Source organism: Medicago sativa, chromosome 3, assembly GCF_051527215.1.
Source record: "Medicago sativa cultivar Bolivia chromosome 3, Bolivia_mono, whole genome shotgun sequence".
In the NCBI taxonomy this organism is placed as follows: Eukaryota; Viridiplantae; Streptophyta; class Magnoliopsida; order Fabales; family Fabaceae; genus Medicago; species Medicago sativa.
The window spans coordinates 2414614-2437035 of NC_140751.1; the positions used below are offsets into that span (position 1 = coordinate 2414614).

Here is a 22422-nt window from a genome sequence, read left to right on the forward strand (position 1 = left end):
TATATGATGACTGTGATGTGGCCAAAGATTGCTTTAGCCAAACCAAGACTGGATTAATAAAGGATATTTTCAATTTGTCAATTCATTCATTCTGTGCTAGCTTTCACTTCAGTACGCACAGATCAGGAATTATATCCTTATAGTTCAGAAACCATATGATTGAATTATTAATTGAGAAGGAAATTGTGTTGTGGGTTACCAATTTACTACTTAAAAAGTATATGGACCATGAGCATGGACAAAATTCTAATATGGTCACAAGACCAAATAAATAGTGTTTGAACACACACATAAAAAAATATTTTTTTAATAATATAAAAGAAATCGATAAAAAAAATGATTGAATATTTTGAGGATAATCTCTTTATGTGCAGAGACCGGAGACGGATCCATATTATACAAATTTGGGGAAGCTGACCCCACTTGTTTTGTAACTAATAGCTAGCCATTTTGATGTTTTGCCACCACTTGAAATATATTGTCTTGCCCCCACGTAACCTCACTTAATGGAAATTTATAGAAACGGATGTATTATAAGTGTTTTGCCACACGAGAACTAAAGTGTTTTAAACCTTAAGCCATTGTTTTTTTAAAAAACGAATTGGGGAGTGGAGCTTCAGATGAAAAATGAGGTGGTTCCTAGGTGCATCAAATGAAATATAAAGAGATTCAATTTTCTCCATACAATACAAAAGAAAAAGAATATTAGGTTTGTCTACTTTCCAAAATATCATATGAAGATGCAATTGGAAGTGATTCATTAACATTTAGAAGTTGATTTATTTGACTCGATTTTATCTATTAGAACTTTCTTCTGTGAAGTTTATGAGGCTCGATGATCAACTTGAAAATTATACAAATGAATATTCATTCTAGTAAACAATTTTCTAATTTAAACATCGTAAAAAATCTAATTTAGATTAAATTAGTGATCTTTCTAAAATATTGAAAGGAACTAGATAGCATATTGTTTATCTAATGATGTAACTGCATACGTAGAACTTTTATATTTCTTAGATACTAAGGTGTCTTCAATTTTCAAATATTTAGTGCTTTAAATTTTGTAATCTTCAATTTTTTTTTGTCAGAGATAATGATCATCATTATATCTTCGTAAATTTTTTTGTGTAAATATTTGTAGTAAACGATCTTGCCCCCCTCAAATTGAATTTTTTGGATTCATTACTGTTTATGTGTGTCCCTAAATAGAGAATACCTCTATTAGTATTAAGACTGAATGGACCACCAGAAGCAGAGTTGGTTTGGGATGGTCCCACTTGGTTTACAACTGGGGGAAGGAACAGAATGAAAATGATACAATTCACTCAACTGTACTATATAAGTTAAGGGTAATAATAATGTTAACGTTTCTATAAACAACAAAATAACAAAGTGGATAGGACATGATCTGAGCTCATGTAAGTCATTATTATACCCAACAAATGGCAGACAGAGATCATGAAACTCCGCTGTTGTTGGAGACGGTAGACGGTGCCGTTGACTTCAAGGGTCGCCCTATCCTACGATCTTCCTCTGGTGGTTGGAAAGTTGATGCCTTCATTATAAGTAAGTGTTACGAATCAGAGAATCCCAAGGATAATAGTCATAATGATCGGCAAGGAAGAGTGCATAGGTGTATTCATGTGGGAGATACCCATAGTGACTCATAATAGAGTAAACTAGATTTGATAAAAGATGAATGAAATGATACATGAGTGTTCCTATATATAGAGTTTAGTTGTGTAACTAACTCTAACTAACTCTTAACCAAGCTTCTCAAACACTCTAGCTAACTATAGTCTAATAGTCCCCCTCAAACTCAAAGTGGAGAAATTCACCAATTTGAGTTTGAAATACAATGAAAATTACAATTTATTCTTACTGAAGTAACTAAGAAAATTGTGGGGTAAAACAAGCAAAACCAAAAGACTGAATTGAAAAGATAGAGGTTCCAGATATTATCCCAACAGGATGGATGAGGCCCATGCCCAATGGAAAGAGCCAGAACCTTGCTCAAAACACAGCAGGCAAAGTCTTGTCTTCTAACTGATGCAAAACGCAATTTCTCTCCATAAGCTGTAAAACATGCTGCTGAACCAAAACAACTTATTCAGAAAAAAAAATCGCTTTTCCAAAACTAGCTTAACCCAAACGGACTTTTGAAAGTGCTCTTCTGCAACGCATTTTTGGAAGATGAGTCTATGAATGTCGAAAGCGAATTAATCCAAGAACAGAAAAATATAGCTTCAAACGCGATTCTTTGATTATGTGATTCTTCAAGAAACAGTTTCAGATGCGAAACAAATCCAAACTCGATTTTTAACGAAACTAAAACGCGTCCAAAATTGATTCTCCAAGAACGCGCTTCCGCTTGAATTCTCCTTCTTCTGGCCAGACTTTCTTGATTGCGATTGAGTTTCTGATGTTGATCGAGAGCATGCTTTTCCTCCATCTGGTTCTCCCTCGATCCCAAGGTATCCACCACAAACGGGAACGGATGTGACGAAGAACTTTGAGACCAACACACACCAGAATCAAAGAAAACACTCCGCCGGGATCGAATACGAAATCTAAACAACTGAAGCGTGTGACAGAGAAGTCGGAAAGAAACTTTACCATAGAGGTGGTTGTGTATGCACCCGTCGTCTCAGAAGATTGCAACACCATTGCAGCAAGGTGCCCTCTTTCCTTGATTTGTCGACGACACGAGAATTGATCGATGTCGTTTCCACATTGATACACGATCGCAGAAGAGAAATCTTGAATCTCTAGATTCGAGCTTTGTTGTTCCGTCACCGTAACAGATTCAGAAAACGAAAGAGCACAATCAATTTCTCCAATCTTGAACAATTTTCCTTCAATTGAAGGTGTAATCGTCGTGATTGGAAACACCGGAATAGCATCGGAAGCTTGACCAAAACTACCAAAAATGAATTCGGATTCAGAATCTTGAACTGTGACAAAATCAGAGGAGCCCAATTCTGCAGAAGAAGTTTCACCGGAATCTTCATTGGAAATTGCAACGTTGTCGGAATCTTCAACGGAAATTGCAACTTCGTCAGAATCTTCAACCGAAACTTCATCCTCATCGGAATCTTCAACCGAAGCGTCGTCATCATCTTCATCCCTAGGGTATCGCTCTGATACCATGTTACGAATCAGAGAATCCCAAGGATAATGTCATAATGATCGGCAAGGAAGAGTGCATAGGTGTATTCATGTGGGAGATACCCATAGTGACTCATAATAGAGTAAACTAGATTTGATAAAAGATGAATGAAATGATACATGAGTGTTCCTATATATAGAGTTTAGTTGTGTAACTAACTCTAACTAACTCTTAACCAAGCTTCTCAAACACTCTAGCTAACTATAGTCTAATAGTAAGTAAACTAAACTAAACTGATGTTTCATTCATCTTTAAATTCATATATGATATACGGAAGGCCCTAACATGGACCGTTAAAATAAAGATCCACCCATGAAAATAAAGATCCACCCATGAACCTGTGCATATTACCTACTACAACAGGTCAACCTCGTTTTATTTTTATTTTTTTTTACAAAAAGTTAAGTCAATTTAGTTAATAGAAATTTAAGTTTATAAATATTAATACCAATCCTATCCCGTTCATTGGATTCCATGCGATCTCCACAAGAACAACAAAGATTCATGACAGGTGTGGTAACATGGAGGAATGAGCTTTTTACCTTCATCCTCACTATTGAGATTGGATTTTGAACCTTCATCCTCACTATTGCATTTTACACATGGATGTTGAGAACTAAACTTTGAGCTTATTTCTTCTTCTCTTTCTTCTTTCCTTTTCGGTAGAAACAAAAAAAAACCAACTAATTTTTGTTATTTTAATTTCAATTCCATTTTAATATAAAAAAGGGATTCTAAGGTAGAATAAAAAAAGAAAATAGCAACCCAGTGTCAATTAGTTCGGTGGTTAAGTTGTTGATTCCATATGCTAGTGCTTGGAGAAGAGTGCAATGGCTTTGGGTGATATTCAATTGAGAAAGGTGAAGTGATGAATATAATAAAATTCAATTTCTTACTAAACTAAAAGTAACCTACTGTAGGAGGTAATATGCATAAGTCCATTGGTGGACCTTTGTTTTTTGGTTCCATATTAGGGGCTTCCATGATATACTATATGGTATATTGTTATTAATTATTTCACTTATGATTCAAGGCGCTGTCTAGGGTGGGAGACCTTGATAGGTCTCCTACTGTGAGAGACCTTTTAGAGCCGTTGGATTGAATGAGCATACAATAAATGAAGTACACTTGATTATTTCTCATTTGTTTATCTCCCTCCCGTATTTCTCTTCCATATGCTCCCTCTGTAATCTCATCTTTCCACCATTTGCTTCTTCCTCACAATATCAACACTTTTAAGTGCAAAATTTCCCAGGCATGTAAAGCCAATAATAACTCCAAATCTCTGATATAGATCCAATAAATTCAAACATTCATATTAACACTTTTAAGTGCAAATTAATGGGATAAACCCAATAAATTCAGACATTGATAATCAATGAAGAAAACCGGTAAAGTTATGACATTTAAGCTTTAACTCATCATCATCACTGTTCAAACTTTTATATTCATTAATTAAAGAGGGGAGAGCAAATTTGCAAGACCAACACACCTTCAACCAAGAACACAGTCCATAAAAATTACAAAAAGTTTCAAATCTTTTCAACATCAATGGTGTTGTGTGTTTGTCCCAAAACCATGACCCAATTAAAAAAAACGCAGCCCCTTCAATAGTTCACACATTCAAAGAAGTATGGAAATAGAGAATAGAAAAAAGAAGGGTGTTCCATGTCAATGCTTGCTGCGAATCTGGGAAAGTGAAAATGAAAGTAAAACTGTAAAAGTATTGGGTGTTGGAACTATAAGATAAGATCTATAAAATAATTTAAATCATTGAATATCATGAGTATACAAGCGCTCTGCATAATACAGCTTAATGTCCATTGGCATCCAAACAGATTATCATGAATATCATGAACGCAAAATCAATTTTAGATCTAAATTTAAAATTGAAAATGAGTTTGGCTTGCTATTATGTCCTTCTGTGCTCTTATCCGGTGAGAGTTCATGTTATGAATTGAGATCATGTTATGAATTTCTTTTTTTTTTTTCTTTTCAAAGGATGAATCGAAAATTAATTAAAAATGGATTTAGTTTGTTATATGATTTGAATATTGAAAATCTGGTATAAAGAACGAAGAAAATGAAAAATCAAAACCGCAATTGCTGCATATTTGTGTTGAGTAATTGAAAGTGATTATGTTGCAAATTTGCATTATTACACGATAAAGAAGAAATCCTGATGGAGAGGAGAGAGAACAGAGAAAGGGAGAATGAAATTAAGAAATTTGGTATTGCTGGTGTATGTTAAGAACTCTGGAACTTCAATATCCAACCATTAAACATTATTTTTCTTAGTCTCTCGCGGTAGGAGACCTATCAAGCTCTCCCACCCTAGACTGAGCCATGATTCAAACAAACAAACTAACAAAGGTGTGGAAGTGGCGGAGAGGTTTGCTTACATTGAAATATATTCAAACCTGATTAATTATTTGACTGACCCACTTGGTCAATCCACTGCAACGACAGCTGAGAACGTAAACATCTGGTCTAGAACAGCCTACTTACTCTCACATTTTTTATCAATAAATAGTAAAATTAGAAACTTGCCTGTTAATTTCATGTGCATCACAAGGATCACATGAAAAAAAATGTATGTTTTTATTGGAGTTTATGACGCATGTCCATCTATGAGAAAACACACGGATTGTACTTGCGTAACATAATGTCACATAATATTGGCCAATTTAAGTGTGAAATATGATAAAACAATTTTATCAAACATAAAAATGTGTGTGCGCGTGAAAGAGAATAGTTAAATTGACTTGTTTGTCACAATTGGATTAGCCAACGTTGGTGACATTCCCGCTTCTATGATACACAAGTGGAGTCCGAAACACACCTAACTTAATAAATGAAAGTACACTCTAGCCTTTATGGTACACAAGTGGAGTCCGAAACACCCCCAACTAAATCAATGAAAGTAAAACATGTCTATAGTAGTAATTATAAAATGGCATTGCCGGTTTAAAAGGTGGTTGCAATTCTTCTTTACAGCGTCTCGTGTATCCTACAACCTTAACATAGATACTCCCTTCAGTCGCTTTTTTATAAGAAAAAACCACTTTTTAGCTACTATGAATAATTTATGTATTTGGTCTATAATATAGGTCAGATACATCGATTATCCAATAAACATTTTTTTGACAAATCAATAAACTTAAAAAAGTGTTTTTGTTTCCTTATAATAGTTATATAATATTTGTTCTTCATAATATGGGGGTGTAGATGGGCATTTAGAAGCTTTTGCCTTCTAAATTGAGTTGTAATTAAAGTTATGAAGAGATAAGATAGAGAACACTGTAATCTTCACATAATTTACATGTGGAAAGAATAAAGTTATCAGCAACTAGCTTTCCTATAAACTTTGATTGGTGAACAGATAATGGCATAAATAAGCACATTATCATTTTGCAAAAGATGAAGGGGAAACTGTAACTTCAGATAAGACACTGCTGTCCAAAACCTGAGAGACGAATGATATCTATAACCTACGCCTGACTTATGTGTAACCACCTTGTGTTCTCACGCTGTAAGACTCTCTTCAATGGTTGCTGAATCTCTGACTTTGTTAGCACTTGCTACAAATACAAAATGATGGTTACTGGTTAGGTCAAGCTTATCGTTGTCGAAGTTACAAGGTTTTAGAAAAAGAGCTGAGATAAAGAATAAAGACTTTAAAATATGAATATAATTATTTATTGAATGACACAAAAAGACTAAATAGTAACCCCTATTTATAAGGATACAAGACTCCGAAGTAATATGAAAACTAATCTTAGAGATCCTCCAAGGTAAAAAAAAAAATATAAAAAAAAAAAACTAATCATGTGACAAATCAAGATAATGTATGAAGTTTAAATGCTGATCCGCATTTTCTATTTCGAACACAAACATAAACATCATCACTTAACCTTTTTAACTCAATGCATAATATAGATATCTATGCACAGTATTGATTTTTAAAGCTCTATGGAATCAAACATTAAACTTTAGTTATCTTTTTTTTATTTTTAAAGCTCTATGGAATCAAACATTAAACTTTACCTTTCTTTTTTATCTTGTTACGGAAGCTTCTTTTCCTGCTAAATGCGGTCTCCTGCATTAATAGTGTAACAATCACTCCAAAATGTTGGAATCTATCAAATATCAATGACTTGTATAGTTGGAATTATGTGAGAAGTTATTCAGCCTATAGTTAATGCTCTCATCATACGCGAACAGCATCTAATTTTCCCAATGTATAAATATTTTTTGATACATTTTATTCAAATATCTCAATGTGTATGGATCTGTCCAAGATTACTACAGCCAATAAATACAGTTTTATAATTTACCACAGGTAGACCGAGTTCCCCTGCACGACGAACAGCATCTACAAGCTCTCTGTTGGATTCGGTATACATGCTGGTAACTAGTCCGATTTGGCCAGCTCTAGCTGTACGACCAATCCTATGCAAAAAGTCTACAGCAGAAGTAGCAAAATCTGCCTGAAACACATGCACAACATTGAGAATGAAAACATATATATAATAAAATATAACACCTAAGGTTATATAAAAATAAAACAAACACAATAAGAAACAGTACAGTTGAAAGCATGGTCATAATAGTAGCATCACTGAAGCAGACTATGAAAGTAAGAGAGTTGGATACATGCATGGTAATATAATGAACTAAGAGTCACAATGTCATATAGGGAATGAAGTGACTCAAATAAGAGGCTTAATAAACCATGAAATAATGTATATTACATAACATGATTTGAGGTTTGAACTTTAAACACAAACGAAAAAACACTCCAAAAGAGAGACCATCGTGTGAAAGTTACCAAACGCTACTTAAACATGATATATAAGACCTTGCAAGTGCTTTTTAAATTTTGTAATTAATCAACGGTCCGGATTGAGTTTATAATTAAGGGTACAATGGTCAACTCGTTTTCTTCTATCCCATCTCTCCCACAACCACAACTCCATCTCCCCTCAATCATCCATCCGTGCTGCCCTGCCTCGCCTCTGTACAAGCATGATGCGTACAGATTCACCACTCCCCAATTTCCTTTCCCTTCTCCACTGGACACTCACCGTCTGAAGAATTATTAGAAGAAGCAAAGGAGAAAGTAAAAGATCGCATTGAAGATCTTTGGTGAAAAGGGGTGAGACTCATGTCTTCAAATACAAATCAAGAGAAATGATTAGGGAACAAAGACAAATCCAGAGAAACACTGATAAACATTTTGACATAAATAAATCGCCCACACTTCATTCTCCCAACAAACAATTTTACTTTTGTTTTAAATAATAATAAAAAGGTGCTGCACCAACTAGCTCTGATCATGAAAACCATAGAAACCTGCTTCTTTCGCTCACGGCTCCGTTCTTATTTTAATTGAATCCAATTACAAAGAAAATTGTCTATAAAAATGCACAAATTCGGAGGATTTTAATTAAAAAGCATTTTGCAGTTTTATTTCTGGGTCCTTAAATGATTGACAAACAACAAAGGGTGGTGAAGGGAATGGAGAGGAGGAGGAGAGCTGGGGAAGGAGTTAGTGGAGAGGTAGATTTACTATTTTACACCCAATGTATACATGCATCACTGAGCAAATGGTGCACGGGATAACTCCCCTATTCCCTATGTAGGAGATGCTTTCCTAATTCCTATAAGTTTAATTATAAAAATATGGGATGTGAAGAGAGAGCAAGCTTATAAATAAGAGAAATTGATTGAAACAACAAACTATTTATCTTCACAATCAATGTCCGCAAGTAGAAAAGGTGTAGTGTTAATTGGATAGAACTTCAATTCTGTCATATTTATGCGCAAACATTCTAATTTTCTGAACAAACTTTGATATTTTAAACTCATCAACATATTTACTTATTCTAATTGATGTTTAATCCTCCCTTTTCTGTTTGTTCTCAACCCAAGAACTTTCAAAATTTAAGCGATTGCAAAAAGTATTCCTATAACTTATAACATGTAAAAGGAAAAGCATACCTGAATAACATGAGAGACATTTGGAATATCCACGCCACGAGCAGCTGCATCAGTACATACAAGAACACCACCTTTGTCGTAGAAATCAACTAAAGTTTGTGCCCGCTCATCCAACGTGCAATTCTTATGATAACGTAAACATTCAAGCCCAGCATAGCCCAATATCTTCACCACAGCTTCAACAGCCTCAACTGTGTTGGCAAACACCATTGTTCTATGAATGCCACCACCATTATCCAAATCTTCCGATTTTAAACTGTGATTCACAGCCCTTATGAGCTCTTTCACTTGTGTATCAACGGTCACTTCTATCCATCTTTGCTTCAATCTGGAAATTGAAAAGAAACAATAACAAATGAAATCACAAATGCATAAATGAAGACACTGTTTTCCAGTAGAGCCGGGATGGGTTGGATATCACAAAATAGCATAAGTCAAAGATGTTGTGCATATATGGTAGAATAATGCTTCCCATTAGACATGTAAAGAGGAAACCGAAAAAGAATAAGGAGTGAGAGGAAATTAGTAAAGGATGTTGTAACTGTAATAGTCTGTTAGTAGTTGTTAGTTAGAAGGGTGAAGGGAGACTATCAGTAATAGGAGAATAAAATAGAAAGAGTGTGGCCGTTAAACAGTGAATTTGAGTGGGAGAGTACAAGTTCCTCGAACTGCCTATGTGGTATTTGTATAAGAATACACAAGTGACTGTTGCAAACTAATTGTATGCTAATAATGGTTAGCTCTCGACACTCAAGGTGGACTATAGATGTTGTTTATGCACCTTGTTACAAAGTGACATACTATAGATGTCACACGATGAAATCAACACAATTAATCATTTACTTTATAATCGATCATAAACATTAAACGCCTATTATTTTGAGACAGATGAAGTATTAATTTTGTTTTTCTAACTTTATAATCTTTATTTAATATTGTCTTTGTCACTTTTAAGTCACTATACTACATTTATTAATAAACAATGTAATTAATTCAAATAATTTTATTAAATCATTTATAATTGTTTCAATATGTATAGATAATCTCATCTTACCATTCAAACTGAAAAACAATCATATTTCATCTATCTGTTTTTGCGAATTTCATCAAAGATCTTTTCTTCAATTTAAGTAAACCTGGATCTGTTTGACTAACTTAAGGTCTCCACTTATGATCATACTTCCTAGGTATTCATCTAAGTCTCTCATGGGCAATAAATTCTAAACTTGGTTTTTGAAAATGTTCTTACCATCTTTTACCTTGGTAAATTAGTAATGTTTGACTTAATTTTCTCCGCACACATTCCTGTCACATTATTGACAGTGCACAATCAATGGCCACCAAAAAGATATACGACCACTGATGCACTGACCACTTTCCTAATTTCACGACAGAAGTTGAATACCAAGTAGAAAAGAAAATTGAATGTTTTATTGATAATAAGTACAAAAAGGGGGAAAATATAGCACCTTGGATTGTGACAATGAAGATAGTTTCCACTAACCCACTCAGCATCAGGAAACATGTGTTTCAATAATGCTCCCGCTGTTTTCTTTCCATTCACCGGAAGTGTAGCTGCAACAAAAACATATTGTTTACTTCGCTCAAAATATCTCCTCACTCTTCTCCAGTCTCTTCTTGTTTTCTTGACAGATTCAGCTTCGTTATTAATATTGGCAATATCCTCGTTATCATCATCCTCCTCGTCTGACATGGCTTCAATTGGAAATTCCTCTTCACCTTCTGAAGCATCATGCGACAACAAAGAAGATTCCGATGTCACTGGCAACTCTGATACTGATGTTTTCGATCGAGACAAGAGTTTTTCATCATAGCGGAGCAAGTTAATCAGGCGGATTACTTTATTCTGGAAGCTCCCACAGAGAAGCATATCAGCTTCATCAAACACCTACCAATTAGAAATTAGAAAATATAAACATACATAAATAGGAGCCAATGTTAAGTTCATATGTCTTCAGTTTTAGTTCGACAAAGCTACATAAGATCATAAAACAAGAAAGATACCACATATTTAACACCATGCATAAATTCCATGCGGCGTCTTCTATCAACGTCAACATGATTGAGAAGAGCAGCAGGTGTTGTCACAATGATATCAGGTTCCCGAATTGGCCATCCCTGGTCCAAAAAAGATTTTTAGTGCTGAGAATCAGAGCGAAAACTTGAGAAGATAGCTAAAACTTCATGTACAAACAACCAGACATATAGTGTAGTAAACCACAAATTTCATATAACTATAAATGCACAAAGATAACCAAAAATAGCATCAGGAAATAAGAGATAAAAACGCAGAGCATCTCACTACCTGTTTCCCACAAATGGCTGCAGCACTAACAATGGTTTCATCATTGTCTCCACAGAGACTATTAGCCATCCTAACTACCTGCTCACACAATTGCACATTCGGACAAAGCACGAGCAGAACTCTCCTGGCCGGCGGAGAGACTTCTTTATCAGATACAACATCCAAAGAATGTTCCTCGGTACCCCTCAGCTTATCAATGAGAGGAAGTAGATAACTGTATGTCTTACCACTGCCGGTCTCTGCAGCAATAACTACATCCTTCCCTGACAACACAGATGGTATAGAAGAAGCCTGTACACACACAGAAGAAGAAATGGTCATCATCAATAAGCCTCAGCAGTCCGAATAGAAGAATAAAAACAAAAATTACAAAATCATTTATCACTTCTCAGATTCTATTCCAAGTTATAATCTAAACTTACCCAATTTCATTCTTGACACAAGTCACAACTCTAAAACGATGGTTGGATTTATTTTATTTTATTTTATTTTATTGACATCATAAGCAAATTAATACAATAAGGAAAATAAAACTATAACTTTGTTGCTAAGTAAAGTCTGAGTAAGAAGTCCGTAATGCTTAGCTCGGGAATGTTGATATTGCTAGGCTGGACACTTTTACCCGGGTTTGAACTAAGACATTGTAGTTATCAGTTTCAAGTGGTACTTGTCACTAGCATACGGACCAATAAAAAAAAAGTCCGAGTAAAGTTGTTCCAACAAAGTTCGAAATTGGTTCTCCGGATCAATTCAACCTTGACTAAAGCTAATTAATCACTTCAAACCATTTTCAATTAGTTAAAAAAAATCAAATTTAGAACATACAGGGTTGATTAAAATTAAAACAAAATAAATAAAAAAACAGAAATATAGCAGGAAGGAATAGTGAAAAGAGAGAGAAATGACCTGAACGAGAGAGGGTGTATTGAGAGCAATATTAGAGAGAGCTCGAGAAAGGGTATGAGAAAGACCAATTGAACTCCACGAAACGTTATCTTCAGCAAAGAAAGTGTCTCTTCCATTGTAATCTTCTGATGAAACGGCGCTTCCAACAAAGGGCTGTGTCTGCTGTGTTTGACGTGGAAGGGTTAGAGAAAAGAAACGCGTTGCATTGAAATTGAAAAGAGAAGACGAAGACGAAGATAAAGTGGGATTGCGAATAAGAGCATTGTTGAATCGAGAGAAGAAGAGAAATTGATGGTAGCGAATCGGTGAATTTTGAAAATGGAGTTTCAGAGCAGAACGAGTAACATTCATTTTTTGATGTCTTTGCAAACAAGACAGAAATGGTGAAATGAAATATTGGGTTTTGGGTTTTAACAAGAGGAAGAGGATGTTATCATCATAGCAATTAGCAATTAAAAACTGGACGGTCGAACCGGCTTAGCAATTAACATCATGTAATAAGGATTTTACATAATAAACATCACATATTTTTTCAAAATGACATTTTTTTAAAAATGATTTTTATGAAAAACTATTTGAAATAACTTTTTTTTTGAGATTTTTTCAAAATTTTAGTATAAAAAAAAAAATTATAACCAAATCAAATACTTAGAATGACATTTTAAGATAAACTATTCAAATGAATTTTTCATTTGAAGCTTTTCTTAAAAATTTCTTTGTTAAAAAAATTATAACAAAAACACATTAAACTACCAAAATCTATTTTTAAAAAAGTTATAAGAAACGGGGGACCGTAATAAGGAGACCCCATTTTCTCTCCATAGTTTTGTTTTGGCCTAATTAAATGGATTTCCTTCTCGGATACCGAGTTGTAGAAAGAAAGAAAAAAATGGATTTCCTTCTCCTAGTAGTCATATCAAGTTATAGTGATTAAAAATAGTTTATGTTTACCATGTTAGAATAGTTTATGTTTACCATGTTAGAATTGAACTTTTCTTTCTGTAACTTGTATCATAAATTTGTATGTCTTTCTAATTGCAAATGAATACTTTTCTCTACCATGTAAGAACCATGATAGTAATACTCTGTCCTAAATAAATTATACAATTTCTACCATATTCACGATATATGAGATTCTCATGTTGTATATTCTTGCATTTGTATTGGGGAATAATTTTGTCTTACAATTACGCTGAAATATTGCAGTTTCTTAAACAAAGCATTAATTGCATCAAACGGATCAAAGGAAAAGGGGAAAGTCTGTAGTGTCTCTGAGGTTGAAGAAGCAAAGGCAATCCTCAGGCTTGTTCCATTATGGGCTACGAGTTTAATTTTTGCCATTGTGTTTTCTCAGTCTTCGACCTTCTATACCAAACAAGGTGTTACGTTGGACAGGAAAATTTTGCCTGGTTTTTATGTACCCCCTGCTTCTCTTCAATCCTTTATCAGTCTCTCTATTGTTCTCTTTATTCCTGTCTATGACCGTATTATCGTTCCTATAGCAAGAACCTTTACTGGCAAACCATCTGGCATCACTATGCTACAGAGAATTGAACTCGGAATTCTTTTTTCTGTGATCAGGTCCCGGATGAATTAAGAAGTGTGGGTCTTTCCCTCTATTTAAGTATTTTTGGGGTTGGGTGTTTTCTGAGTAGCTTTCTCATCTCTGCTATTCAAAAAGGAACAAGTATAGATGGGCGTGATGGATGGTTTGCAAGTAATCATAATCGAGCACATCTTGATTATTTGTATGCTCTTCTGGCTGCTCTTAGCGTGGTGGAATTATCCACCTTCTGGTTTTTCTCAAAATCTTATGTTTATAAGAAAACAAGCACATAGACTAGGCAACCGGAAGGATATGAAGAAACATTTTGCTGGAAAAGAATATAAAATTCTTCAATGGACTGTTCTATTTGTAAAATTCACTGATCAGACATTGCACCACCTGTTGATCCATTTTGAAAAGATATGATGCAAGATTAATAAAGGCCAATTTGTGTAAGTGAAATAATGAACTGAGTGGTGTATATGGTTCTGTTTAAACTTGTAAGTTGTAATGTATCTTTTACGAGGATGTTCTATTTTGTAATCTTGTAATAATATCTCATGATGATTAATGCCTTTCAATCAATCTGGACCAAGTATGCATGTAGCTTCTACCATTCAATATACTCGCCGCATATTTTCTAACAGTTATTGAGAGCTCAACTAACCATGACCAAACTAATAACTTCAGATAATGTGTAAGTAATCTATCCATGACCAACTAATATCACATTATTTTCTTTGAACCCTAATTCATCTCCTACAAAGTCTTTAAGTTTATCAATTTCTTACTAAACTTCCCACTTGAAGGTTCAAAAGCTTTAAAAAAGAATTATGAGACCTTATTTCTTTCATTTAAAAAATAAATAAAAAGCGTAATCAACTCACAAAATACTTGAAAGACTGAAATTACAAATGGACAACAAAACTGCATTTAATTAAAAATCAAAGACGTTATCAGTGCCAGCAGAGAAAGGGAACACGACAAATGAAAAAGTTGGAAGTGCAACTCGTAGTAAAAAGGTTGTAGAAATATCTAATATGTTGAGATGCGGATTTAACCCTGCAAGATCCCTCGCCACCACACTTAGTGTGCGCATATTTCGCTGTTAAAGTTCTTTAAAACCAAAAGGAAGAGAGACATGGCAGATAAAACTTAGATGACTTATCAGTGATATTTTTTTGGTACAAACTCTCGTCTTTATACAAGTTATTATATATATAACCATACTATTAATTCAAACATCGTATGCAAAATACATGTAGGCAAAAAGAATTCTTATTCCTGGGTAAATCTCCAATTCAACTTTTAAAACACCCGTATGGAATAAAGATAATTAGATCTGAAGAAAGCTTTTTTTTTAACCTTTTTTTCTTTCAGAACATAAACATAGTGCAGAATTACAGGAGAACAAAAGGATAACAGCTTGGAAATAAATTTCCATGGGCAGTATTGTTAATTTATGATCATGCAGTGCAACATTTTCAATAGCTATAACTGAGTAAAGGAACAATCAATAGTCAGGAAAATGCTCTGTTTCACTGTCCAGGAACCAGGATCCAAATATAGCATCATCTATTCAGAATCCTGCACAATCTGGAAACAAAAGCACAAAATATACTTTGTTAGGTTCTCAACTGAATTCACTAAATACATATGTAACTGAATTGGCCAGTTACTACACCAACTTAGGCTGTTGACACTCAAATTAAATATAACACTTAAACTAGTTCACAACAATGTATGCTCCTATTCACTACCATAGGCCATAAAATTTTAATCTGATCCGTACAATTTGATCTAATGGCTACTAATGAGTCCTCTCAACTCTCTTGATAAATAAAAACTCCTCACACTTGATACATCCCCTATATATATAGGAGTGTGTGTGTGTGTGTGTGTGTGTGTGTAGGGAAATGCTAAAGAGTGCCCTTAGGGCATTGGTTAAGACGATAAAAATAGAAATATTGCATTGGGAAACGATGAAAAGTGATGAATTTAACTTTTTAAAAGTTAAAATATTGTTGAATCCAATGCAAACCTACTACTTTTGATTTCCTTAACAAGTACACTTAGGGTACTTGCTAGCATCCCACATATATAAACAAGAAAATAAAAGACAAATCCCACCTGAGTAGGAGCCTCTGAGGCCTTAGGTTGTGCTACCTCTGAGTCCTTCGGTTGTGCAAGCTTTGCTGGAGATCCATCAAACAGACGAGAACATTCTGTGTATGCAGATCCTATTCCCACTCCAGCACCAAAAGCAATAGAAGCCCAGCGAGTCTGAGGACTCCCTAGTACAATAAAAATAACTAAATTAATTCCATAATTATAATTTGGCGAGGTCTCGAGACTGTAAAAAAAATGTCAAGGTCATGGTACTCATTAGAATGCAAAAATAGCCCAATATATTTGGGAGAAAAGCTCGTAAACACAAATAATACTCATAAAATGTAGTGTATTATTATTATTATTATTATTATTATTATTATTATTATTATTATTATTATTATTATTATTATTATTATTATAAGAACACAACAGAAACGCCTATTTAAATCACCAATTAATAAAGGAGAATGCTAACCATTGCCCTTGGGGCATTGGATGAGGGGATAAAAATAGAAATATAGTATTGGGAAATGGTGAAAAGTGATAAATTTAACTTTTTAAAAGTCAAAATGTTGTTGAAACCAATGCAAACATGCTACTTTTGGCTTCCTTAACCATTGCCCTGAGGGCAATGGTTAGCAAGACACATTAATAAAAGGATAAAACTTAGGTACAATTCTTTAGGTGCTTTTCGTATGGTTCTTAATTAAAAGTACGTCTTCCTTGGATATAACAAACTTTGAGAAAATTATGGATTTGAGGAAATCATGGTGAATTTAGTTAAGAACCATACGAAAAGCACTTAAGGAGTTGTACCTAAGTTTTTTCCTTAATAAAAGCCTCTTTATAAGTACCAAAGTTTCGAGCTCAGGTCAAAGTCAGGCTACTTATGACAAGACTAGTCATTACACTTGCAACAAATTAGCTTATACTTATAAGTTGTAGATAAATGATATGCAGACTTTGCAAAATAGGTGATCAATGAATACCAATTTAGATTTTTATTTTTTTAGAAGGAATACCAACTTAGATAATAAGGTATCCTTTGATACTCGTGATAAGATTTGATAGCATAAGTTCTGATAAAAACGCTCGGTGTAGTTTTTTGCACATTTGGGTAAAATAACCATTATGTTGTAGACTTGCTCAATCGTCCTCCAAATCTCAATAGTGTGTGTGTTGATACGAGTCTATGCAATTCTATCAGTCTGGCAACCAGGATTGTCTAATAGGTAATCAAAGAGTTACTCTTGATAGGATACTTCTGTAATTTCCCCTTCAGGTTTTTCATTCCTTGACACCCACGTCTTTGGTTTAATTGTATTATCTACAATCTTGTTTCTAGTCTTTTTAAATTGTCTCAATGTCTTAGTTTCCACAGGTACATAGTCTAAATTAGTTTATACTTTTTTTTTGGACCTTCCACACTTAAATTGTCTCAATGTCTTAGTTTCCACAGGTACATAGTCTAAATTAGTTTATACTTTTTTTTTTTGGACCTTCCACACTTAAGACTATCTTGATCACTTTAACTCTTCATCTTGTCTTTAGAAGTACACACCACCAACAATACCCTAGGTTCAAGACAACCCTGCTCCTATATGTGCATTGCAAGTCTATCATCGCCAGTTGGCTCCACCTTCAGCACCTATGCCTCCACTTACATTGATTGCAAATGCAACACCTATGGACTATCCTCCACCAACACTGACCCGACTTCCTATTCTTAACCTTCCTATTACAATCTGAAAAGATACCCAATTCACTCATAACCTTTCTCCTCGTTATGTTACTTTGAGCTCTCATTGCCTGTCATATTTGCATGTTGCTAGTCTGTCTTTCTTGACATTTATATCTATTCCTTGGACAGTAGGTGAAGCTATTTGCCATCAAAGATGGCGGCAAACAATGGTTGAAGAAATATGTCCTATTCAGAGCAATGGAATTTAGTCCCTTGTTCCTCCACTCTAAGAAGTCAATTGTTGGATATAGATGGATCATGGATCTTTTTAGTTAAAGCTAGTCTTGATGATCAGGTTGATCGACTTAAAGCTAACAATCATACTATTTGTAAATGGAGAAGGGTTAATTTAGTTTATGTAATATACGTGTATAACTTTTCAAGTTGGTGGTTACAATCTTAAATTGTGCAATGCTGCTAGCCCTCCAAATCCTTGGCAATTACTTAGGTAGGATCTTATTATCCTAGTTGCAATTTTACATATTACGATTTTGCTAGCCCCTCCCGATCGTAGTAAAGATCCCAATCTTGACAAAATTGATTTGAAGTATTAAATTTGGCTTAATTCCAGTTTTGGCCCCCCTAATTTTAAAATTATGTGATTTTACCCCCCCCCCCCCCCCCCCCCCCCCCCCAACAACACACTTTACCTCCCTTCTGATTTCGCAGTCCCCCAATCAGATTTTGACCAAATACGCATCTTCTCCCTCTCCATGATTTCTTCATTTTGCAACCAGATTGATCTACTTCATCCCCATCTAAAGTTCACGACGTATCTTCCATGCACATTCAAACGATTCATGAGTACTTTCTACACAGTTCATACAATCCGACAAGTATTTATATTTTCTCATAACACAACTTGAGATTCGGTAGTATACTTTCAATTTTTCAGAAAAGAAAGTTATTCACCTCCACTAACCATTTGAGACCCAAATCATGTCCAAACGTTTCTAGTTAACATTGGCACATGTGGCTTATTAGCCACAATGACAAGTCATTGTAGCTACTGGAAATTGAATGTGTGAAAAGCAAATAAAATTATGATAGAATTAGCGCAAAAGTATAAAAGTATAGGACCAAGATTCACGATCCTATAAAAGAACTGATCCTCGTCTCTTATTATTAGGTAGTGTTAAAAACTGAAAACCAATTCATAATTCATTCATGTTCAAAAGTTCTTATCCTTTTGGCAATAACATAAATATGCAACTGCACAATAAACTTCATCAGACTATCTAATTACTAAAACATGGTTCAACAACAACAACCAAGCCTTATCCCACTAAGTGGGGTCGGCTACATGGATCAAATGGCGCCATAGTGTTCTATCAAAAACCATATTTGGATCCAACTCATTGACCTCTAAATCTTTTCTAATGGTTTCTCGAAAGGTTTTCTTAGGTCTTTCTCTACCTCTTTTAACCTGACTCTCCTCCATTTGATCTACTCTTCTTACAACGGCATCTACGGGTCTTCTCTCTACATGTCCAAACCATCTAAGCCTATTTTCTACCAACTTTTCTACTATAGGTGCTACCCCCACTCTCTCTCTAATGGTGTCATTCCTAATCCTATCTTGTCTAGTCTTACCACTCGTCCAGCGCAACATCCTCATCTCCGCTACACTTACTTTACTCTCGTGTTGGCTCTTCACCGCCCAACACTCCGTACCATACAACATTGCCGGTCTGACTGATGTCCGATAGAACTTTCCTTTCAGCTTAAGTGGTACTTTCTTATAGCACAAAACACCTAAAACATGGTTATTGAATTAAAAAAAAAAAAAAAAACCTTTCAAACCAACATGTTCAATAGAGATAAGACACATCGATTTAAAATGCAACGTCAACACCTTATGGTTAACATTTGGTTAAAATTTGATTGGGAGACTATAAAATTATAAAGGGGATAAACTAGGGGGGCCAAAACCGCACATTAAGAACTAGGGGGACCAACACTGCAATTAAGCCTTTAAATTTTAAAGGCTTTCTCTTACTTGTGCTATTTTACATGCATGTGTACATGAAATTTTGTGGATTTTGTATGATCTTACAAATCATGTTACCATCAGGGGCGGAGATAGCCCTTTTGAGGGGGTTCAATTGAACCCTCGAACCTAAAAAATACAAAATACCGCTATATTTTGCATTTTGAACCCCTAGATTTTATTTTTACGCTGCTAGCCCAAGAACTCAAAAGTTTGAACCCCTTGGGCCAGATTCTAGATACGCCACTGATTATGATTCCACGTTTTATGATACTTCCACTATGCAATTAAGCATAAAATTTTGATTTTAACCACTTGTGTGCTAGAAAAGGAACCAATGTCTGTGGAATTATTTGACACTTCCGCATGCTCAGATTTCATGGTGAAGAGTCATTTGGGGTCGGCCAAGACCTGCGATCTGTTTGCCAGAACATAGTTCCAAATGGGTGTGAACCAAATAAGGCAACCATTTTGGTTTAAGTATGCGTAGTTTAAAATGCCTAGAATGAGTATTTGGAGGACATGTCAAACACAGCTGGGACACTCCGTGTTAAACTTCTTTACAATAAATCACTTCAGGTAAAAAATTATTGATTTCATGTTTGTTGCTCACTGTGGTCAAGCGCAAGTTGTTTTCTGCATTACAATCTCTATGTTTGCACCAATAAACAGTCAATTTGATCCCTAAATTATCACTGTCTCATCAATTTAGTCCCTAAACTATTAAAATCAACTAGACTATGGAAAATACATCAATTCAGTCCTTAAACTATGATGAAAAACAACAAATTTTGTTAACAGAGGGACAAAATAGTTGGATGAGATAATGGTTTAAGGACCTTTAAATTGTTTTTTATGGTTTAAGGACCTTTAAATTGTTTTTTATAGTTTAAGGACTAAATTGATGAGCGTGATAGCTTGAAGACCAAATTGACTGCTTATTCTACGTTCCAACTATACTCCAGTCTAAAAATAATAGCTAAATTGCACTGAAGATTAACATGCTTTATTGTTCAATTCCTCTTTCCCACTCACTTGTCTAGAATATAGAGTCGGCTACATGGATCAAACGACACCCTAATTCTTTAATATAAATCATATCTTTATCGAAACCATTGACCGTCTAAGTTCTTGTTTAGATTGGCTTATTTGAACTTATCTACTGGCATAAGTTTTGTGAGATTGTTTAGGAGAACTTATGAAAACAGCTAACTGTAATTTTCACAAGGTTTTTTCAGCTTATTATCATAAGTTATCCAATTCGAATATAGCTTAGAAAACCAGCTTATAGCATATACAAAAATAATTAAACTCAAATTTTTATCTTTATTCTATAAAAATAGCTTATGTAAGCTTATGCATAAGAGCTAAGCGCTTACCATGATAAGTGATTGGGCTATAAGTTGTAAATAAGTAGTTTATCCAAACAGTCATTCATGCAAGAGCATTGTAAATAATTTAGTTTAGATGAAAATTTGTGAGAATGAGGGATGGCGTAAAGAATTGAAAAGAGATAATGATATTAAATTTAAAAAAAATTATAGAATGAAAGGTGAGGAGGCATAGTATGAATGAAAGTGCAAACGCAAAATAGCGCGATGTTCTAAAGCAAAGCAAAGCAAAGGCAAACCCTAATAATATACAGTTACAATTAGGAAGCATTCGATTAAGAAAAGAAAACGAATGAATCTACGGAGAGAGAGAGAGAGAGTTGGAGAAGGTACTGACTGAAAAGGAGGAGACCGCCGAAAGCACCGGCAAAAGAGGAGTAAACGAAGCGGCGGACGGTGAGATCAAGGCAGGCATCCCATTTGGCATCGACGTCATACTTTTGAGGAATTAATTGTTCTTTGTTTTCACCCATCGGAACGGAACGAGTTGGAACAACAACAAACCACCGTCTTAGTTGAATGAAATGAAGAAGATCTCACTATTCTCTCACTCGCCGCGTGCGTGCTCTCAATGAAATCAACGTGATTTCTCGGGTCGGGCCGGGTTGTGTTTAAACCACAAGGCCTCGCCCAGCCCACTCTTTTTTTCATTATTCATAACCACACCCCGCCTGCTTCCTCTCTCTTTACTGGAAGGAAGAGAATTAAACTATTTTGTCCTCGTGAGCATCGCTCAGTTGGTTTGGAGAAATAATGACTAGAAAGGAACCGCGTTGTCATAAAAACTCATCTTGTTTAATGCTCTTTATGAATGCTAAAAGCACCTGGTGACAATAATGAGCAAGAGATCGTCATACACTGGCTACTAATGTTCCAATATTCACAAGTGTTTCAAGTTTATCTAATGTGCCCCCATAAGCTATGACACAGTGTCCATATCCATTGGACACCTAAAATCAAATATTCTAAAGGTAACTCCATCACATCGGCAATATGTTTTAATTCTTAAACAAGTAACAAACTAAAGGTAAAAACATGCTGATAGAGCACATTAAGAAGGTGTTACTAACCCTTCAATTAGGAAAATGAAACTATAAAATAAAGTTATCCCATGATGGACTCCTGTAACAATTGTTCTTTCTTTTAATTTCAAATTGCATCACGACCAGAAAAATAAAACTTCAATCTGCATTATACCTCCAATGACACAATCTTGTAAAAAACATATATAGTATGAA

At 34.7% G+C, this 22422-nt stretch overlaps 3 protein-coding genes and 1 pseudogene across 3 annotated transcripts; 1 reads left to right on the forward strand and 3 right to left on the reverse strand.

Moving 5' to 3' along the window:
* Positions 1 to 1660: 1660 nt before the first annotated feature.
* Positions 1661 to 3345, reverse strand: LOC146934862 (uncharacterized). Its single transcript, XM_085750115.1, has one exon. The coding sequence runs from the start codon at positions 3148 to 3150 to the stop codon at positions 2329 to 2331; it is 822 nt and encodes a 273-aa protein (XP_085606241.1). The 5' UTR covers positions 3151 to 3345; the 3' UTR covers positions 1661 to 2328.
* A 2979-nt stretch (positions 3346 to 6324) lies between these two features.
* On the reverse strand, positions 6325 to 12786 carry LOC146934863 (DEAD-box ATP-dependent RNA helicase 22-like). The gene is made up of 8 exons (XM_085750114.1): positions 12405 to 12786; positions 11499 to 11789; positions 11198 to 11311; positions 10642 to 11081; positions 9173 to 9500; positions 7507 to 7659; positions 7217 to 7268; positions 6325 to 6750 (listed from the first exon to the last, which is right to left on the reverse strand). The coding sequence occupies exons 1-8, from the start codon at positions 12753 to 12755 to the stop codon at positions 6695 to 6697; spliced, it is 1785 nt and encodes a 594-aa protein (XP_085606240.1). The 5' UTR covers positions 12756 to 12786; the 3' UTR covers positions 6325 to 6694.
* A 570-nt stretch (positions 12787 to 13356) lies between these two features.
* LOC146934864 (protein NRT1/ PTR FAMILY 5.10 pseudogene) lies at positions 13357 to 14372 on the forward strand (annotated as a pseudogene).
* Positions 14373 to 15212: 840 nt separating this feature from the next.
* Positions 15213 to 21733, reverse strand: LOC146934865 (MICOS complex subunit MIC10-like). The gene is made up of 3 exons (XM_085750116.1): positions 21522 to 21733; positions 16081 to 16244; positions 15213 to 15546 (listed from the first exon to the last, which is right to left on the reverse strand). Exons 1-3 carry the CDS (start codon positions 21655 to 21657, stop codon positions 15526 to 15528), a joined length of 321 nt encoding a protein of 106 aa, XP_085606242.1. The 5' UTR covers positions 21658 to 21733; the 3' UTR covers positions 15213 to 15525.
* Positions 21734 to 22422: the final 689 nt, after the last annotated feature.

What these genes read in the sequence shown, in the direction of transcription:
- LOC146934862 (XM_085750115.1), bottom strand. Translation starts at nt 3,150, where the DNA reads ATGGTATCAGAGCGATACCCTAGGGATGAAGATGATGACGACGCTTCG.
- LOC146934865 (XM_085750116.1), bottom strand. Translation starts at nt 21,657, where the DNA reads ATGGGTGAAAACAAAGAACAATTAATTCCTCAAAAGTATGACGTCGAT. An exon ending in CGGCGGTCTCCTCCTTTTCA is followed by an intron (nt 16,245 to 21,521) that starts GTCAGTACCTTC and finishes TTATTGTACTAG; the next exon opens with GGAGTCCTCAGACTCGCTGG. An exon ending in CCTCAGAGGCTCCTACTCAG is followed by an intron (nt 15,547 to 16,080) that starts GTGGGATTTGTC and finishes TTTTGTTTCCAG; the next exon opens with ATTGTGCAGGATTCTGAATA.
- LOC146934863 (XM_085750114.1), bottom strand. Translation starts at nt 12,755, where the DNA reads ATGAATGTTACTCGTTCTGCTCTGAAACTCCATTTTCAAAATTCACCG. An exon ending in TGCATGGTGTTAAATATGTG is followed by an intron (nt 11,082 to 11,197) that starts GTATCTTTCTTG and finishes TCTAATTGGTAG; the next exon opens with GTGTTTGATGAAGCTGATAT. An exon ending in ATGTCTCTCATGTTATTCAG is followed by an intron (nt 7,660 to 9,172) that starts GTATGCTTTTCC and finishes CATGTGTTTCAG; the next exon opens with GCAGATTTTGCTACTTCTGC.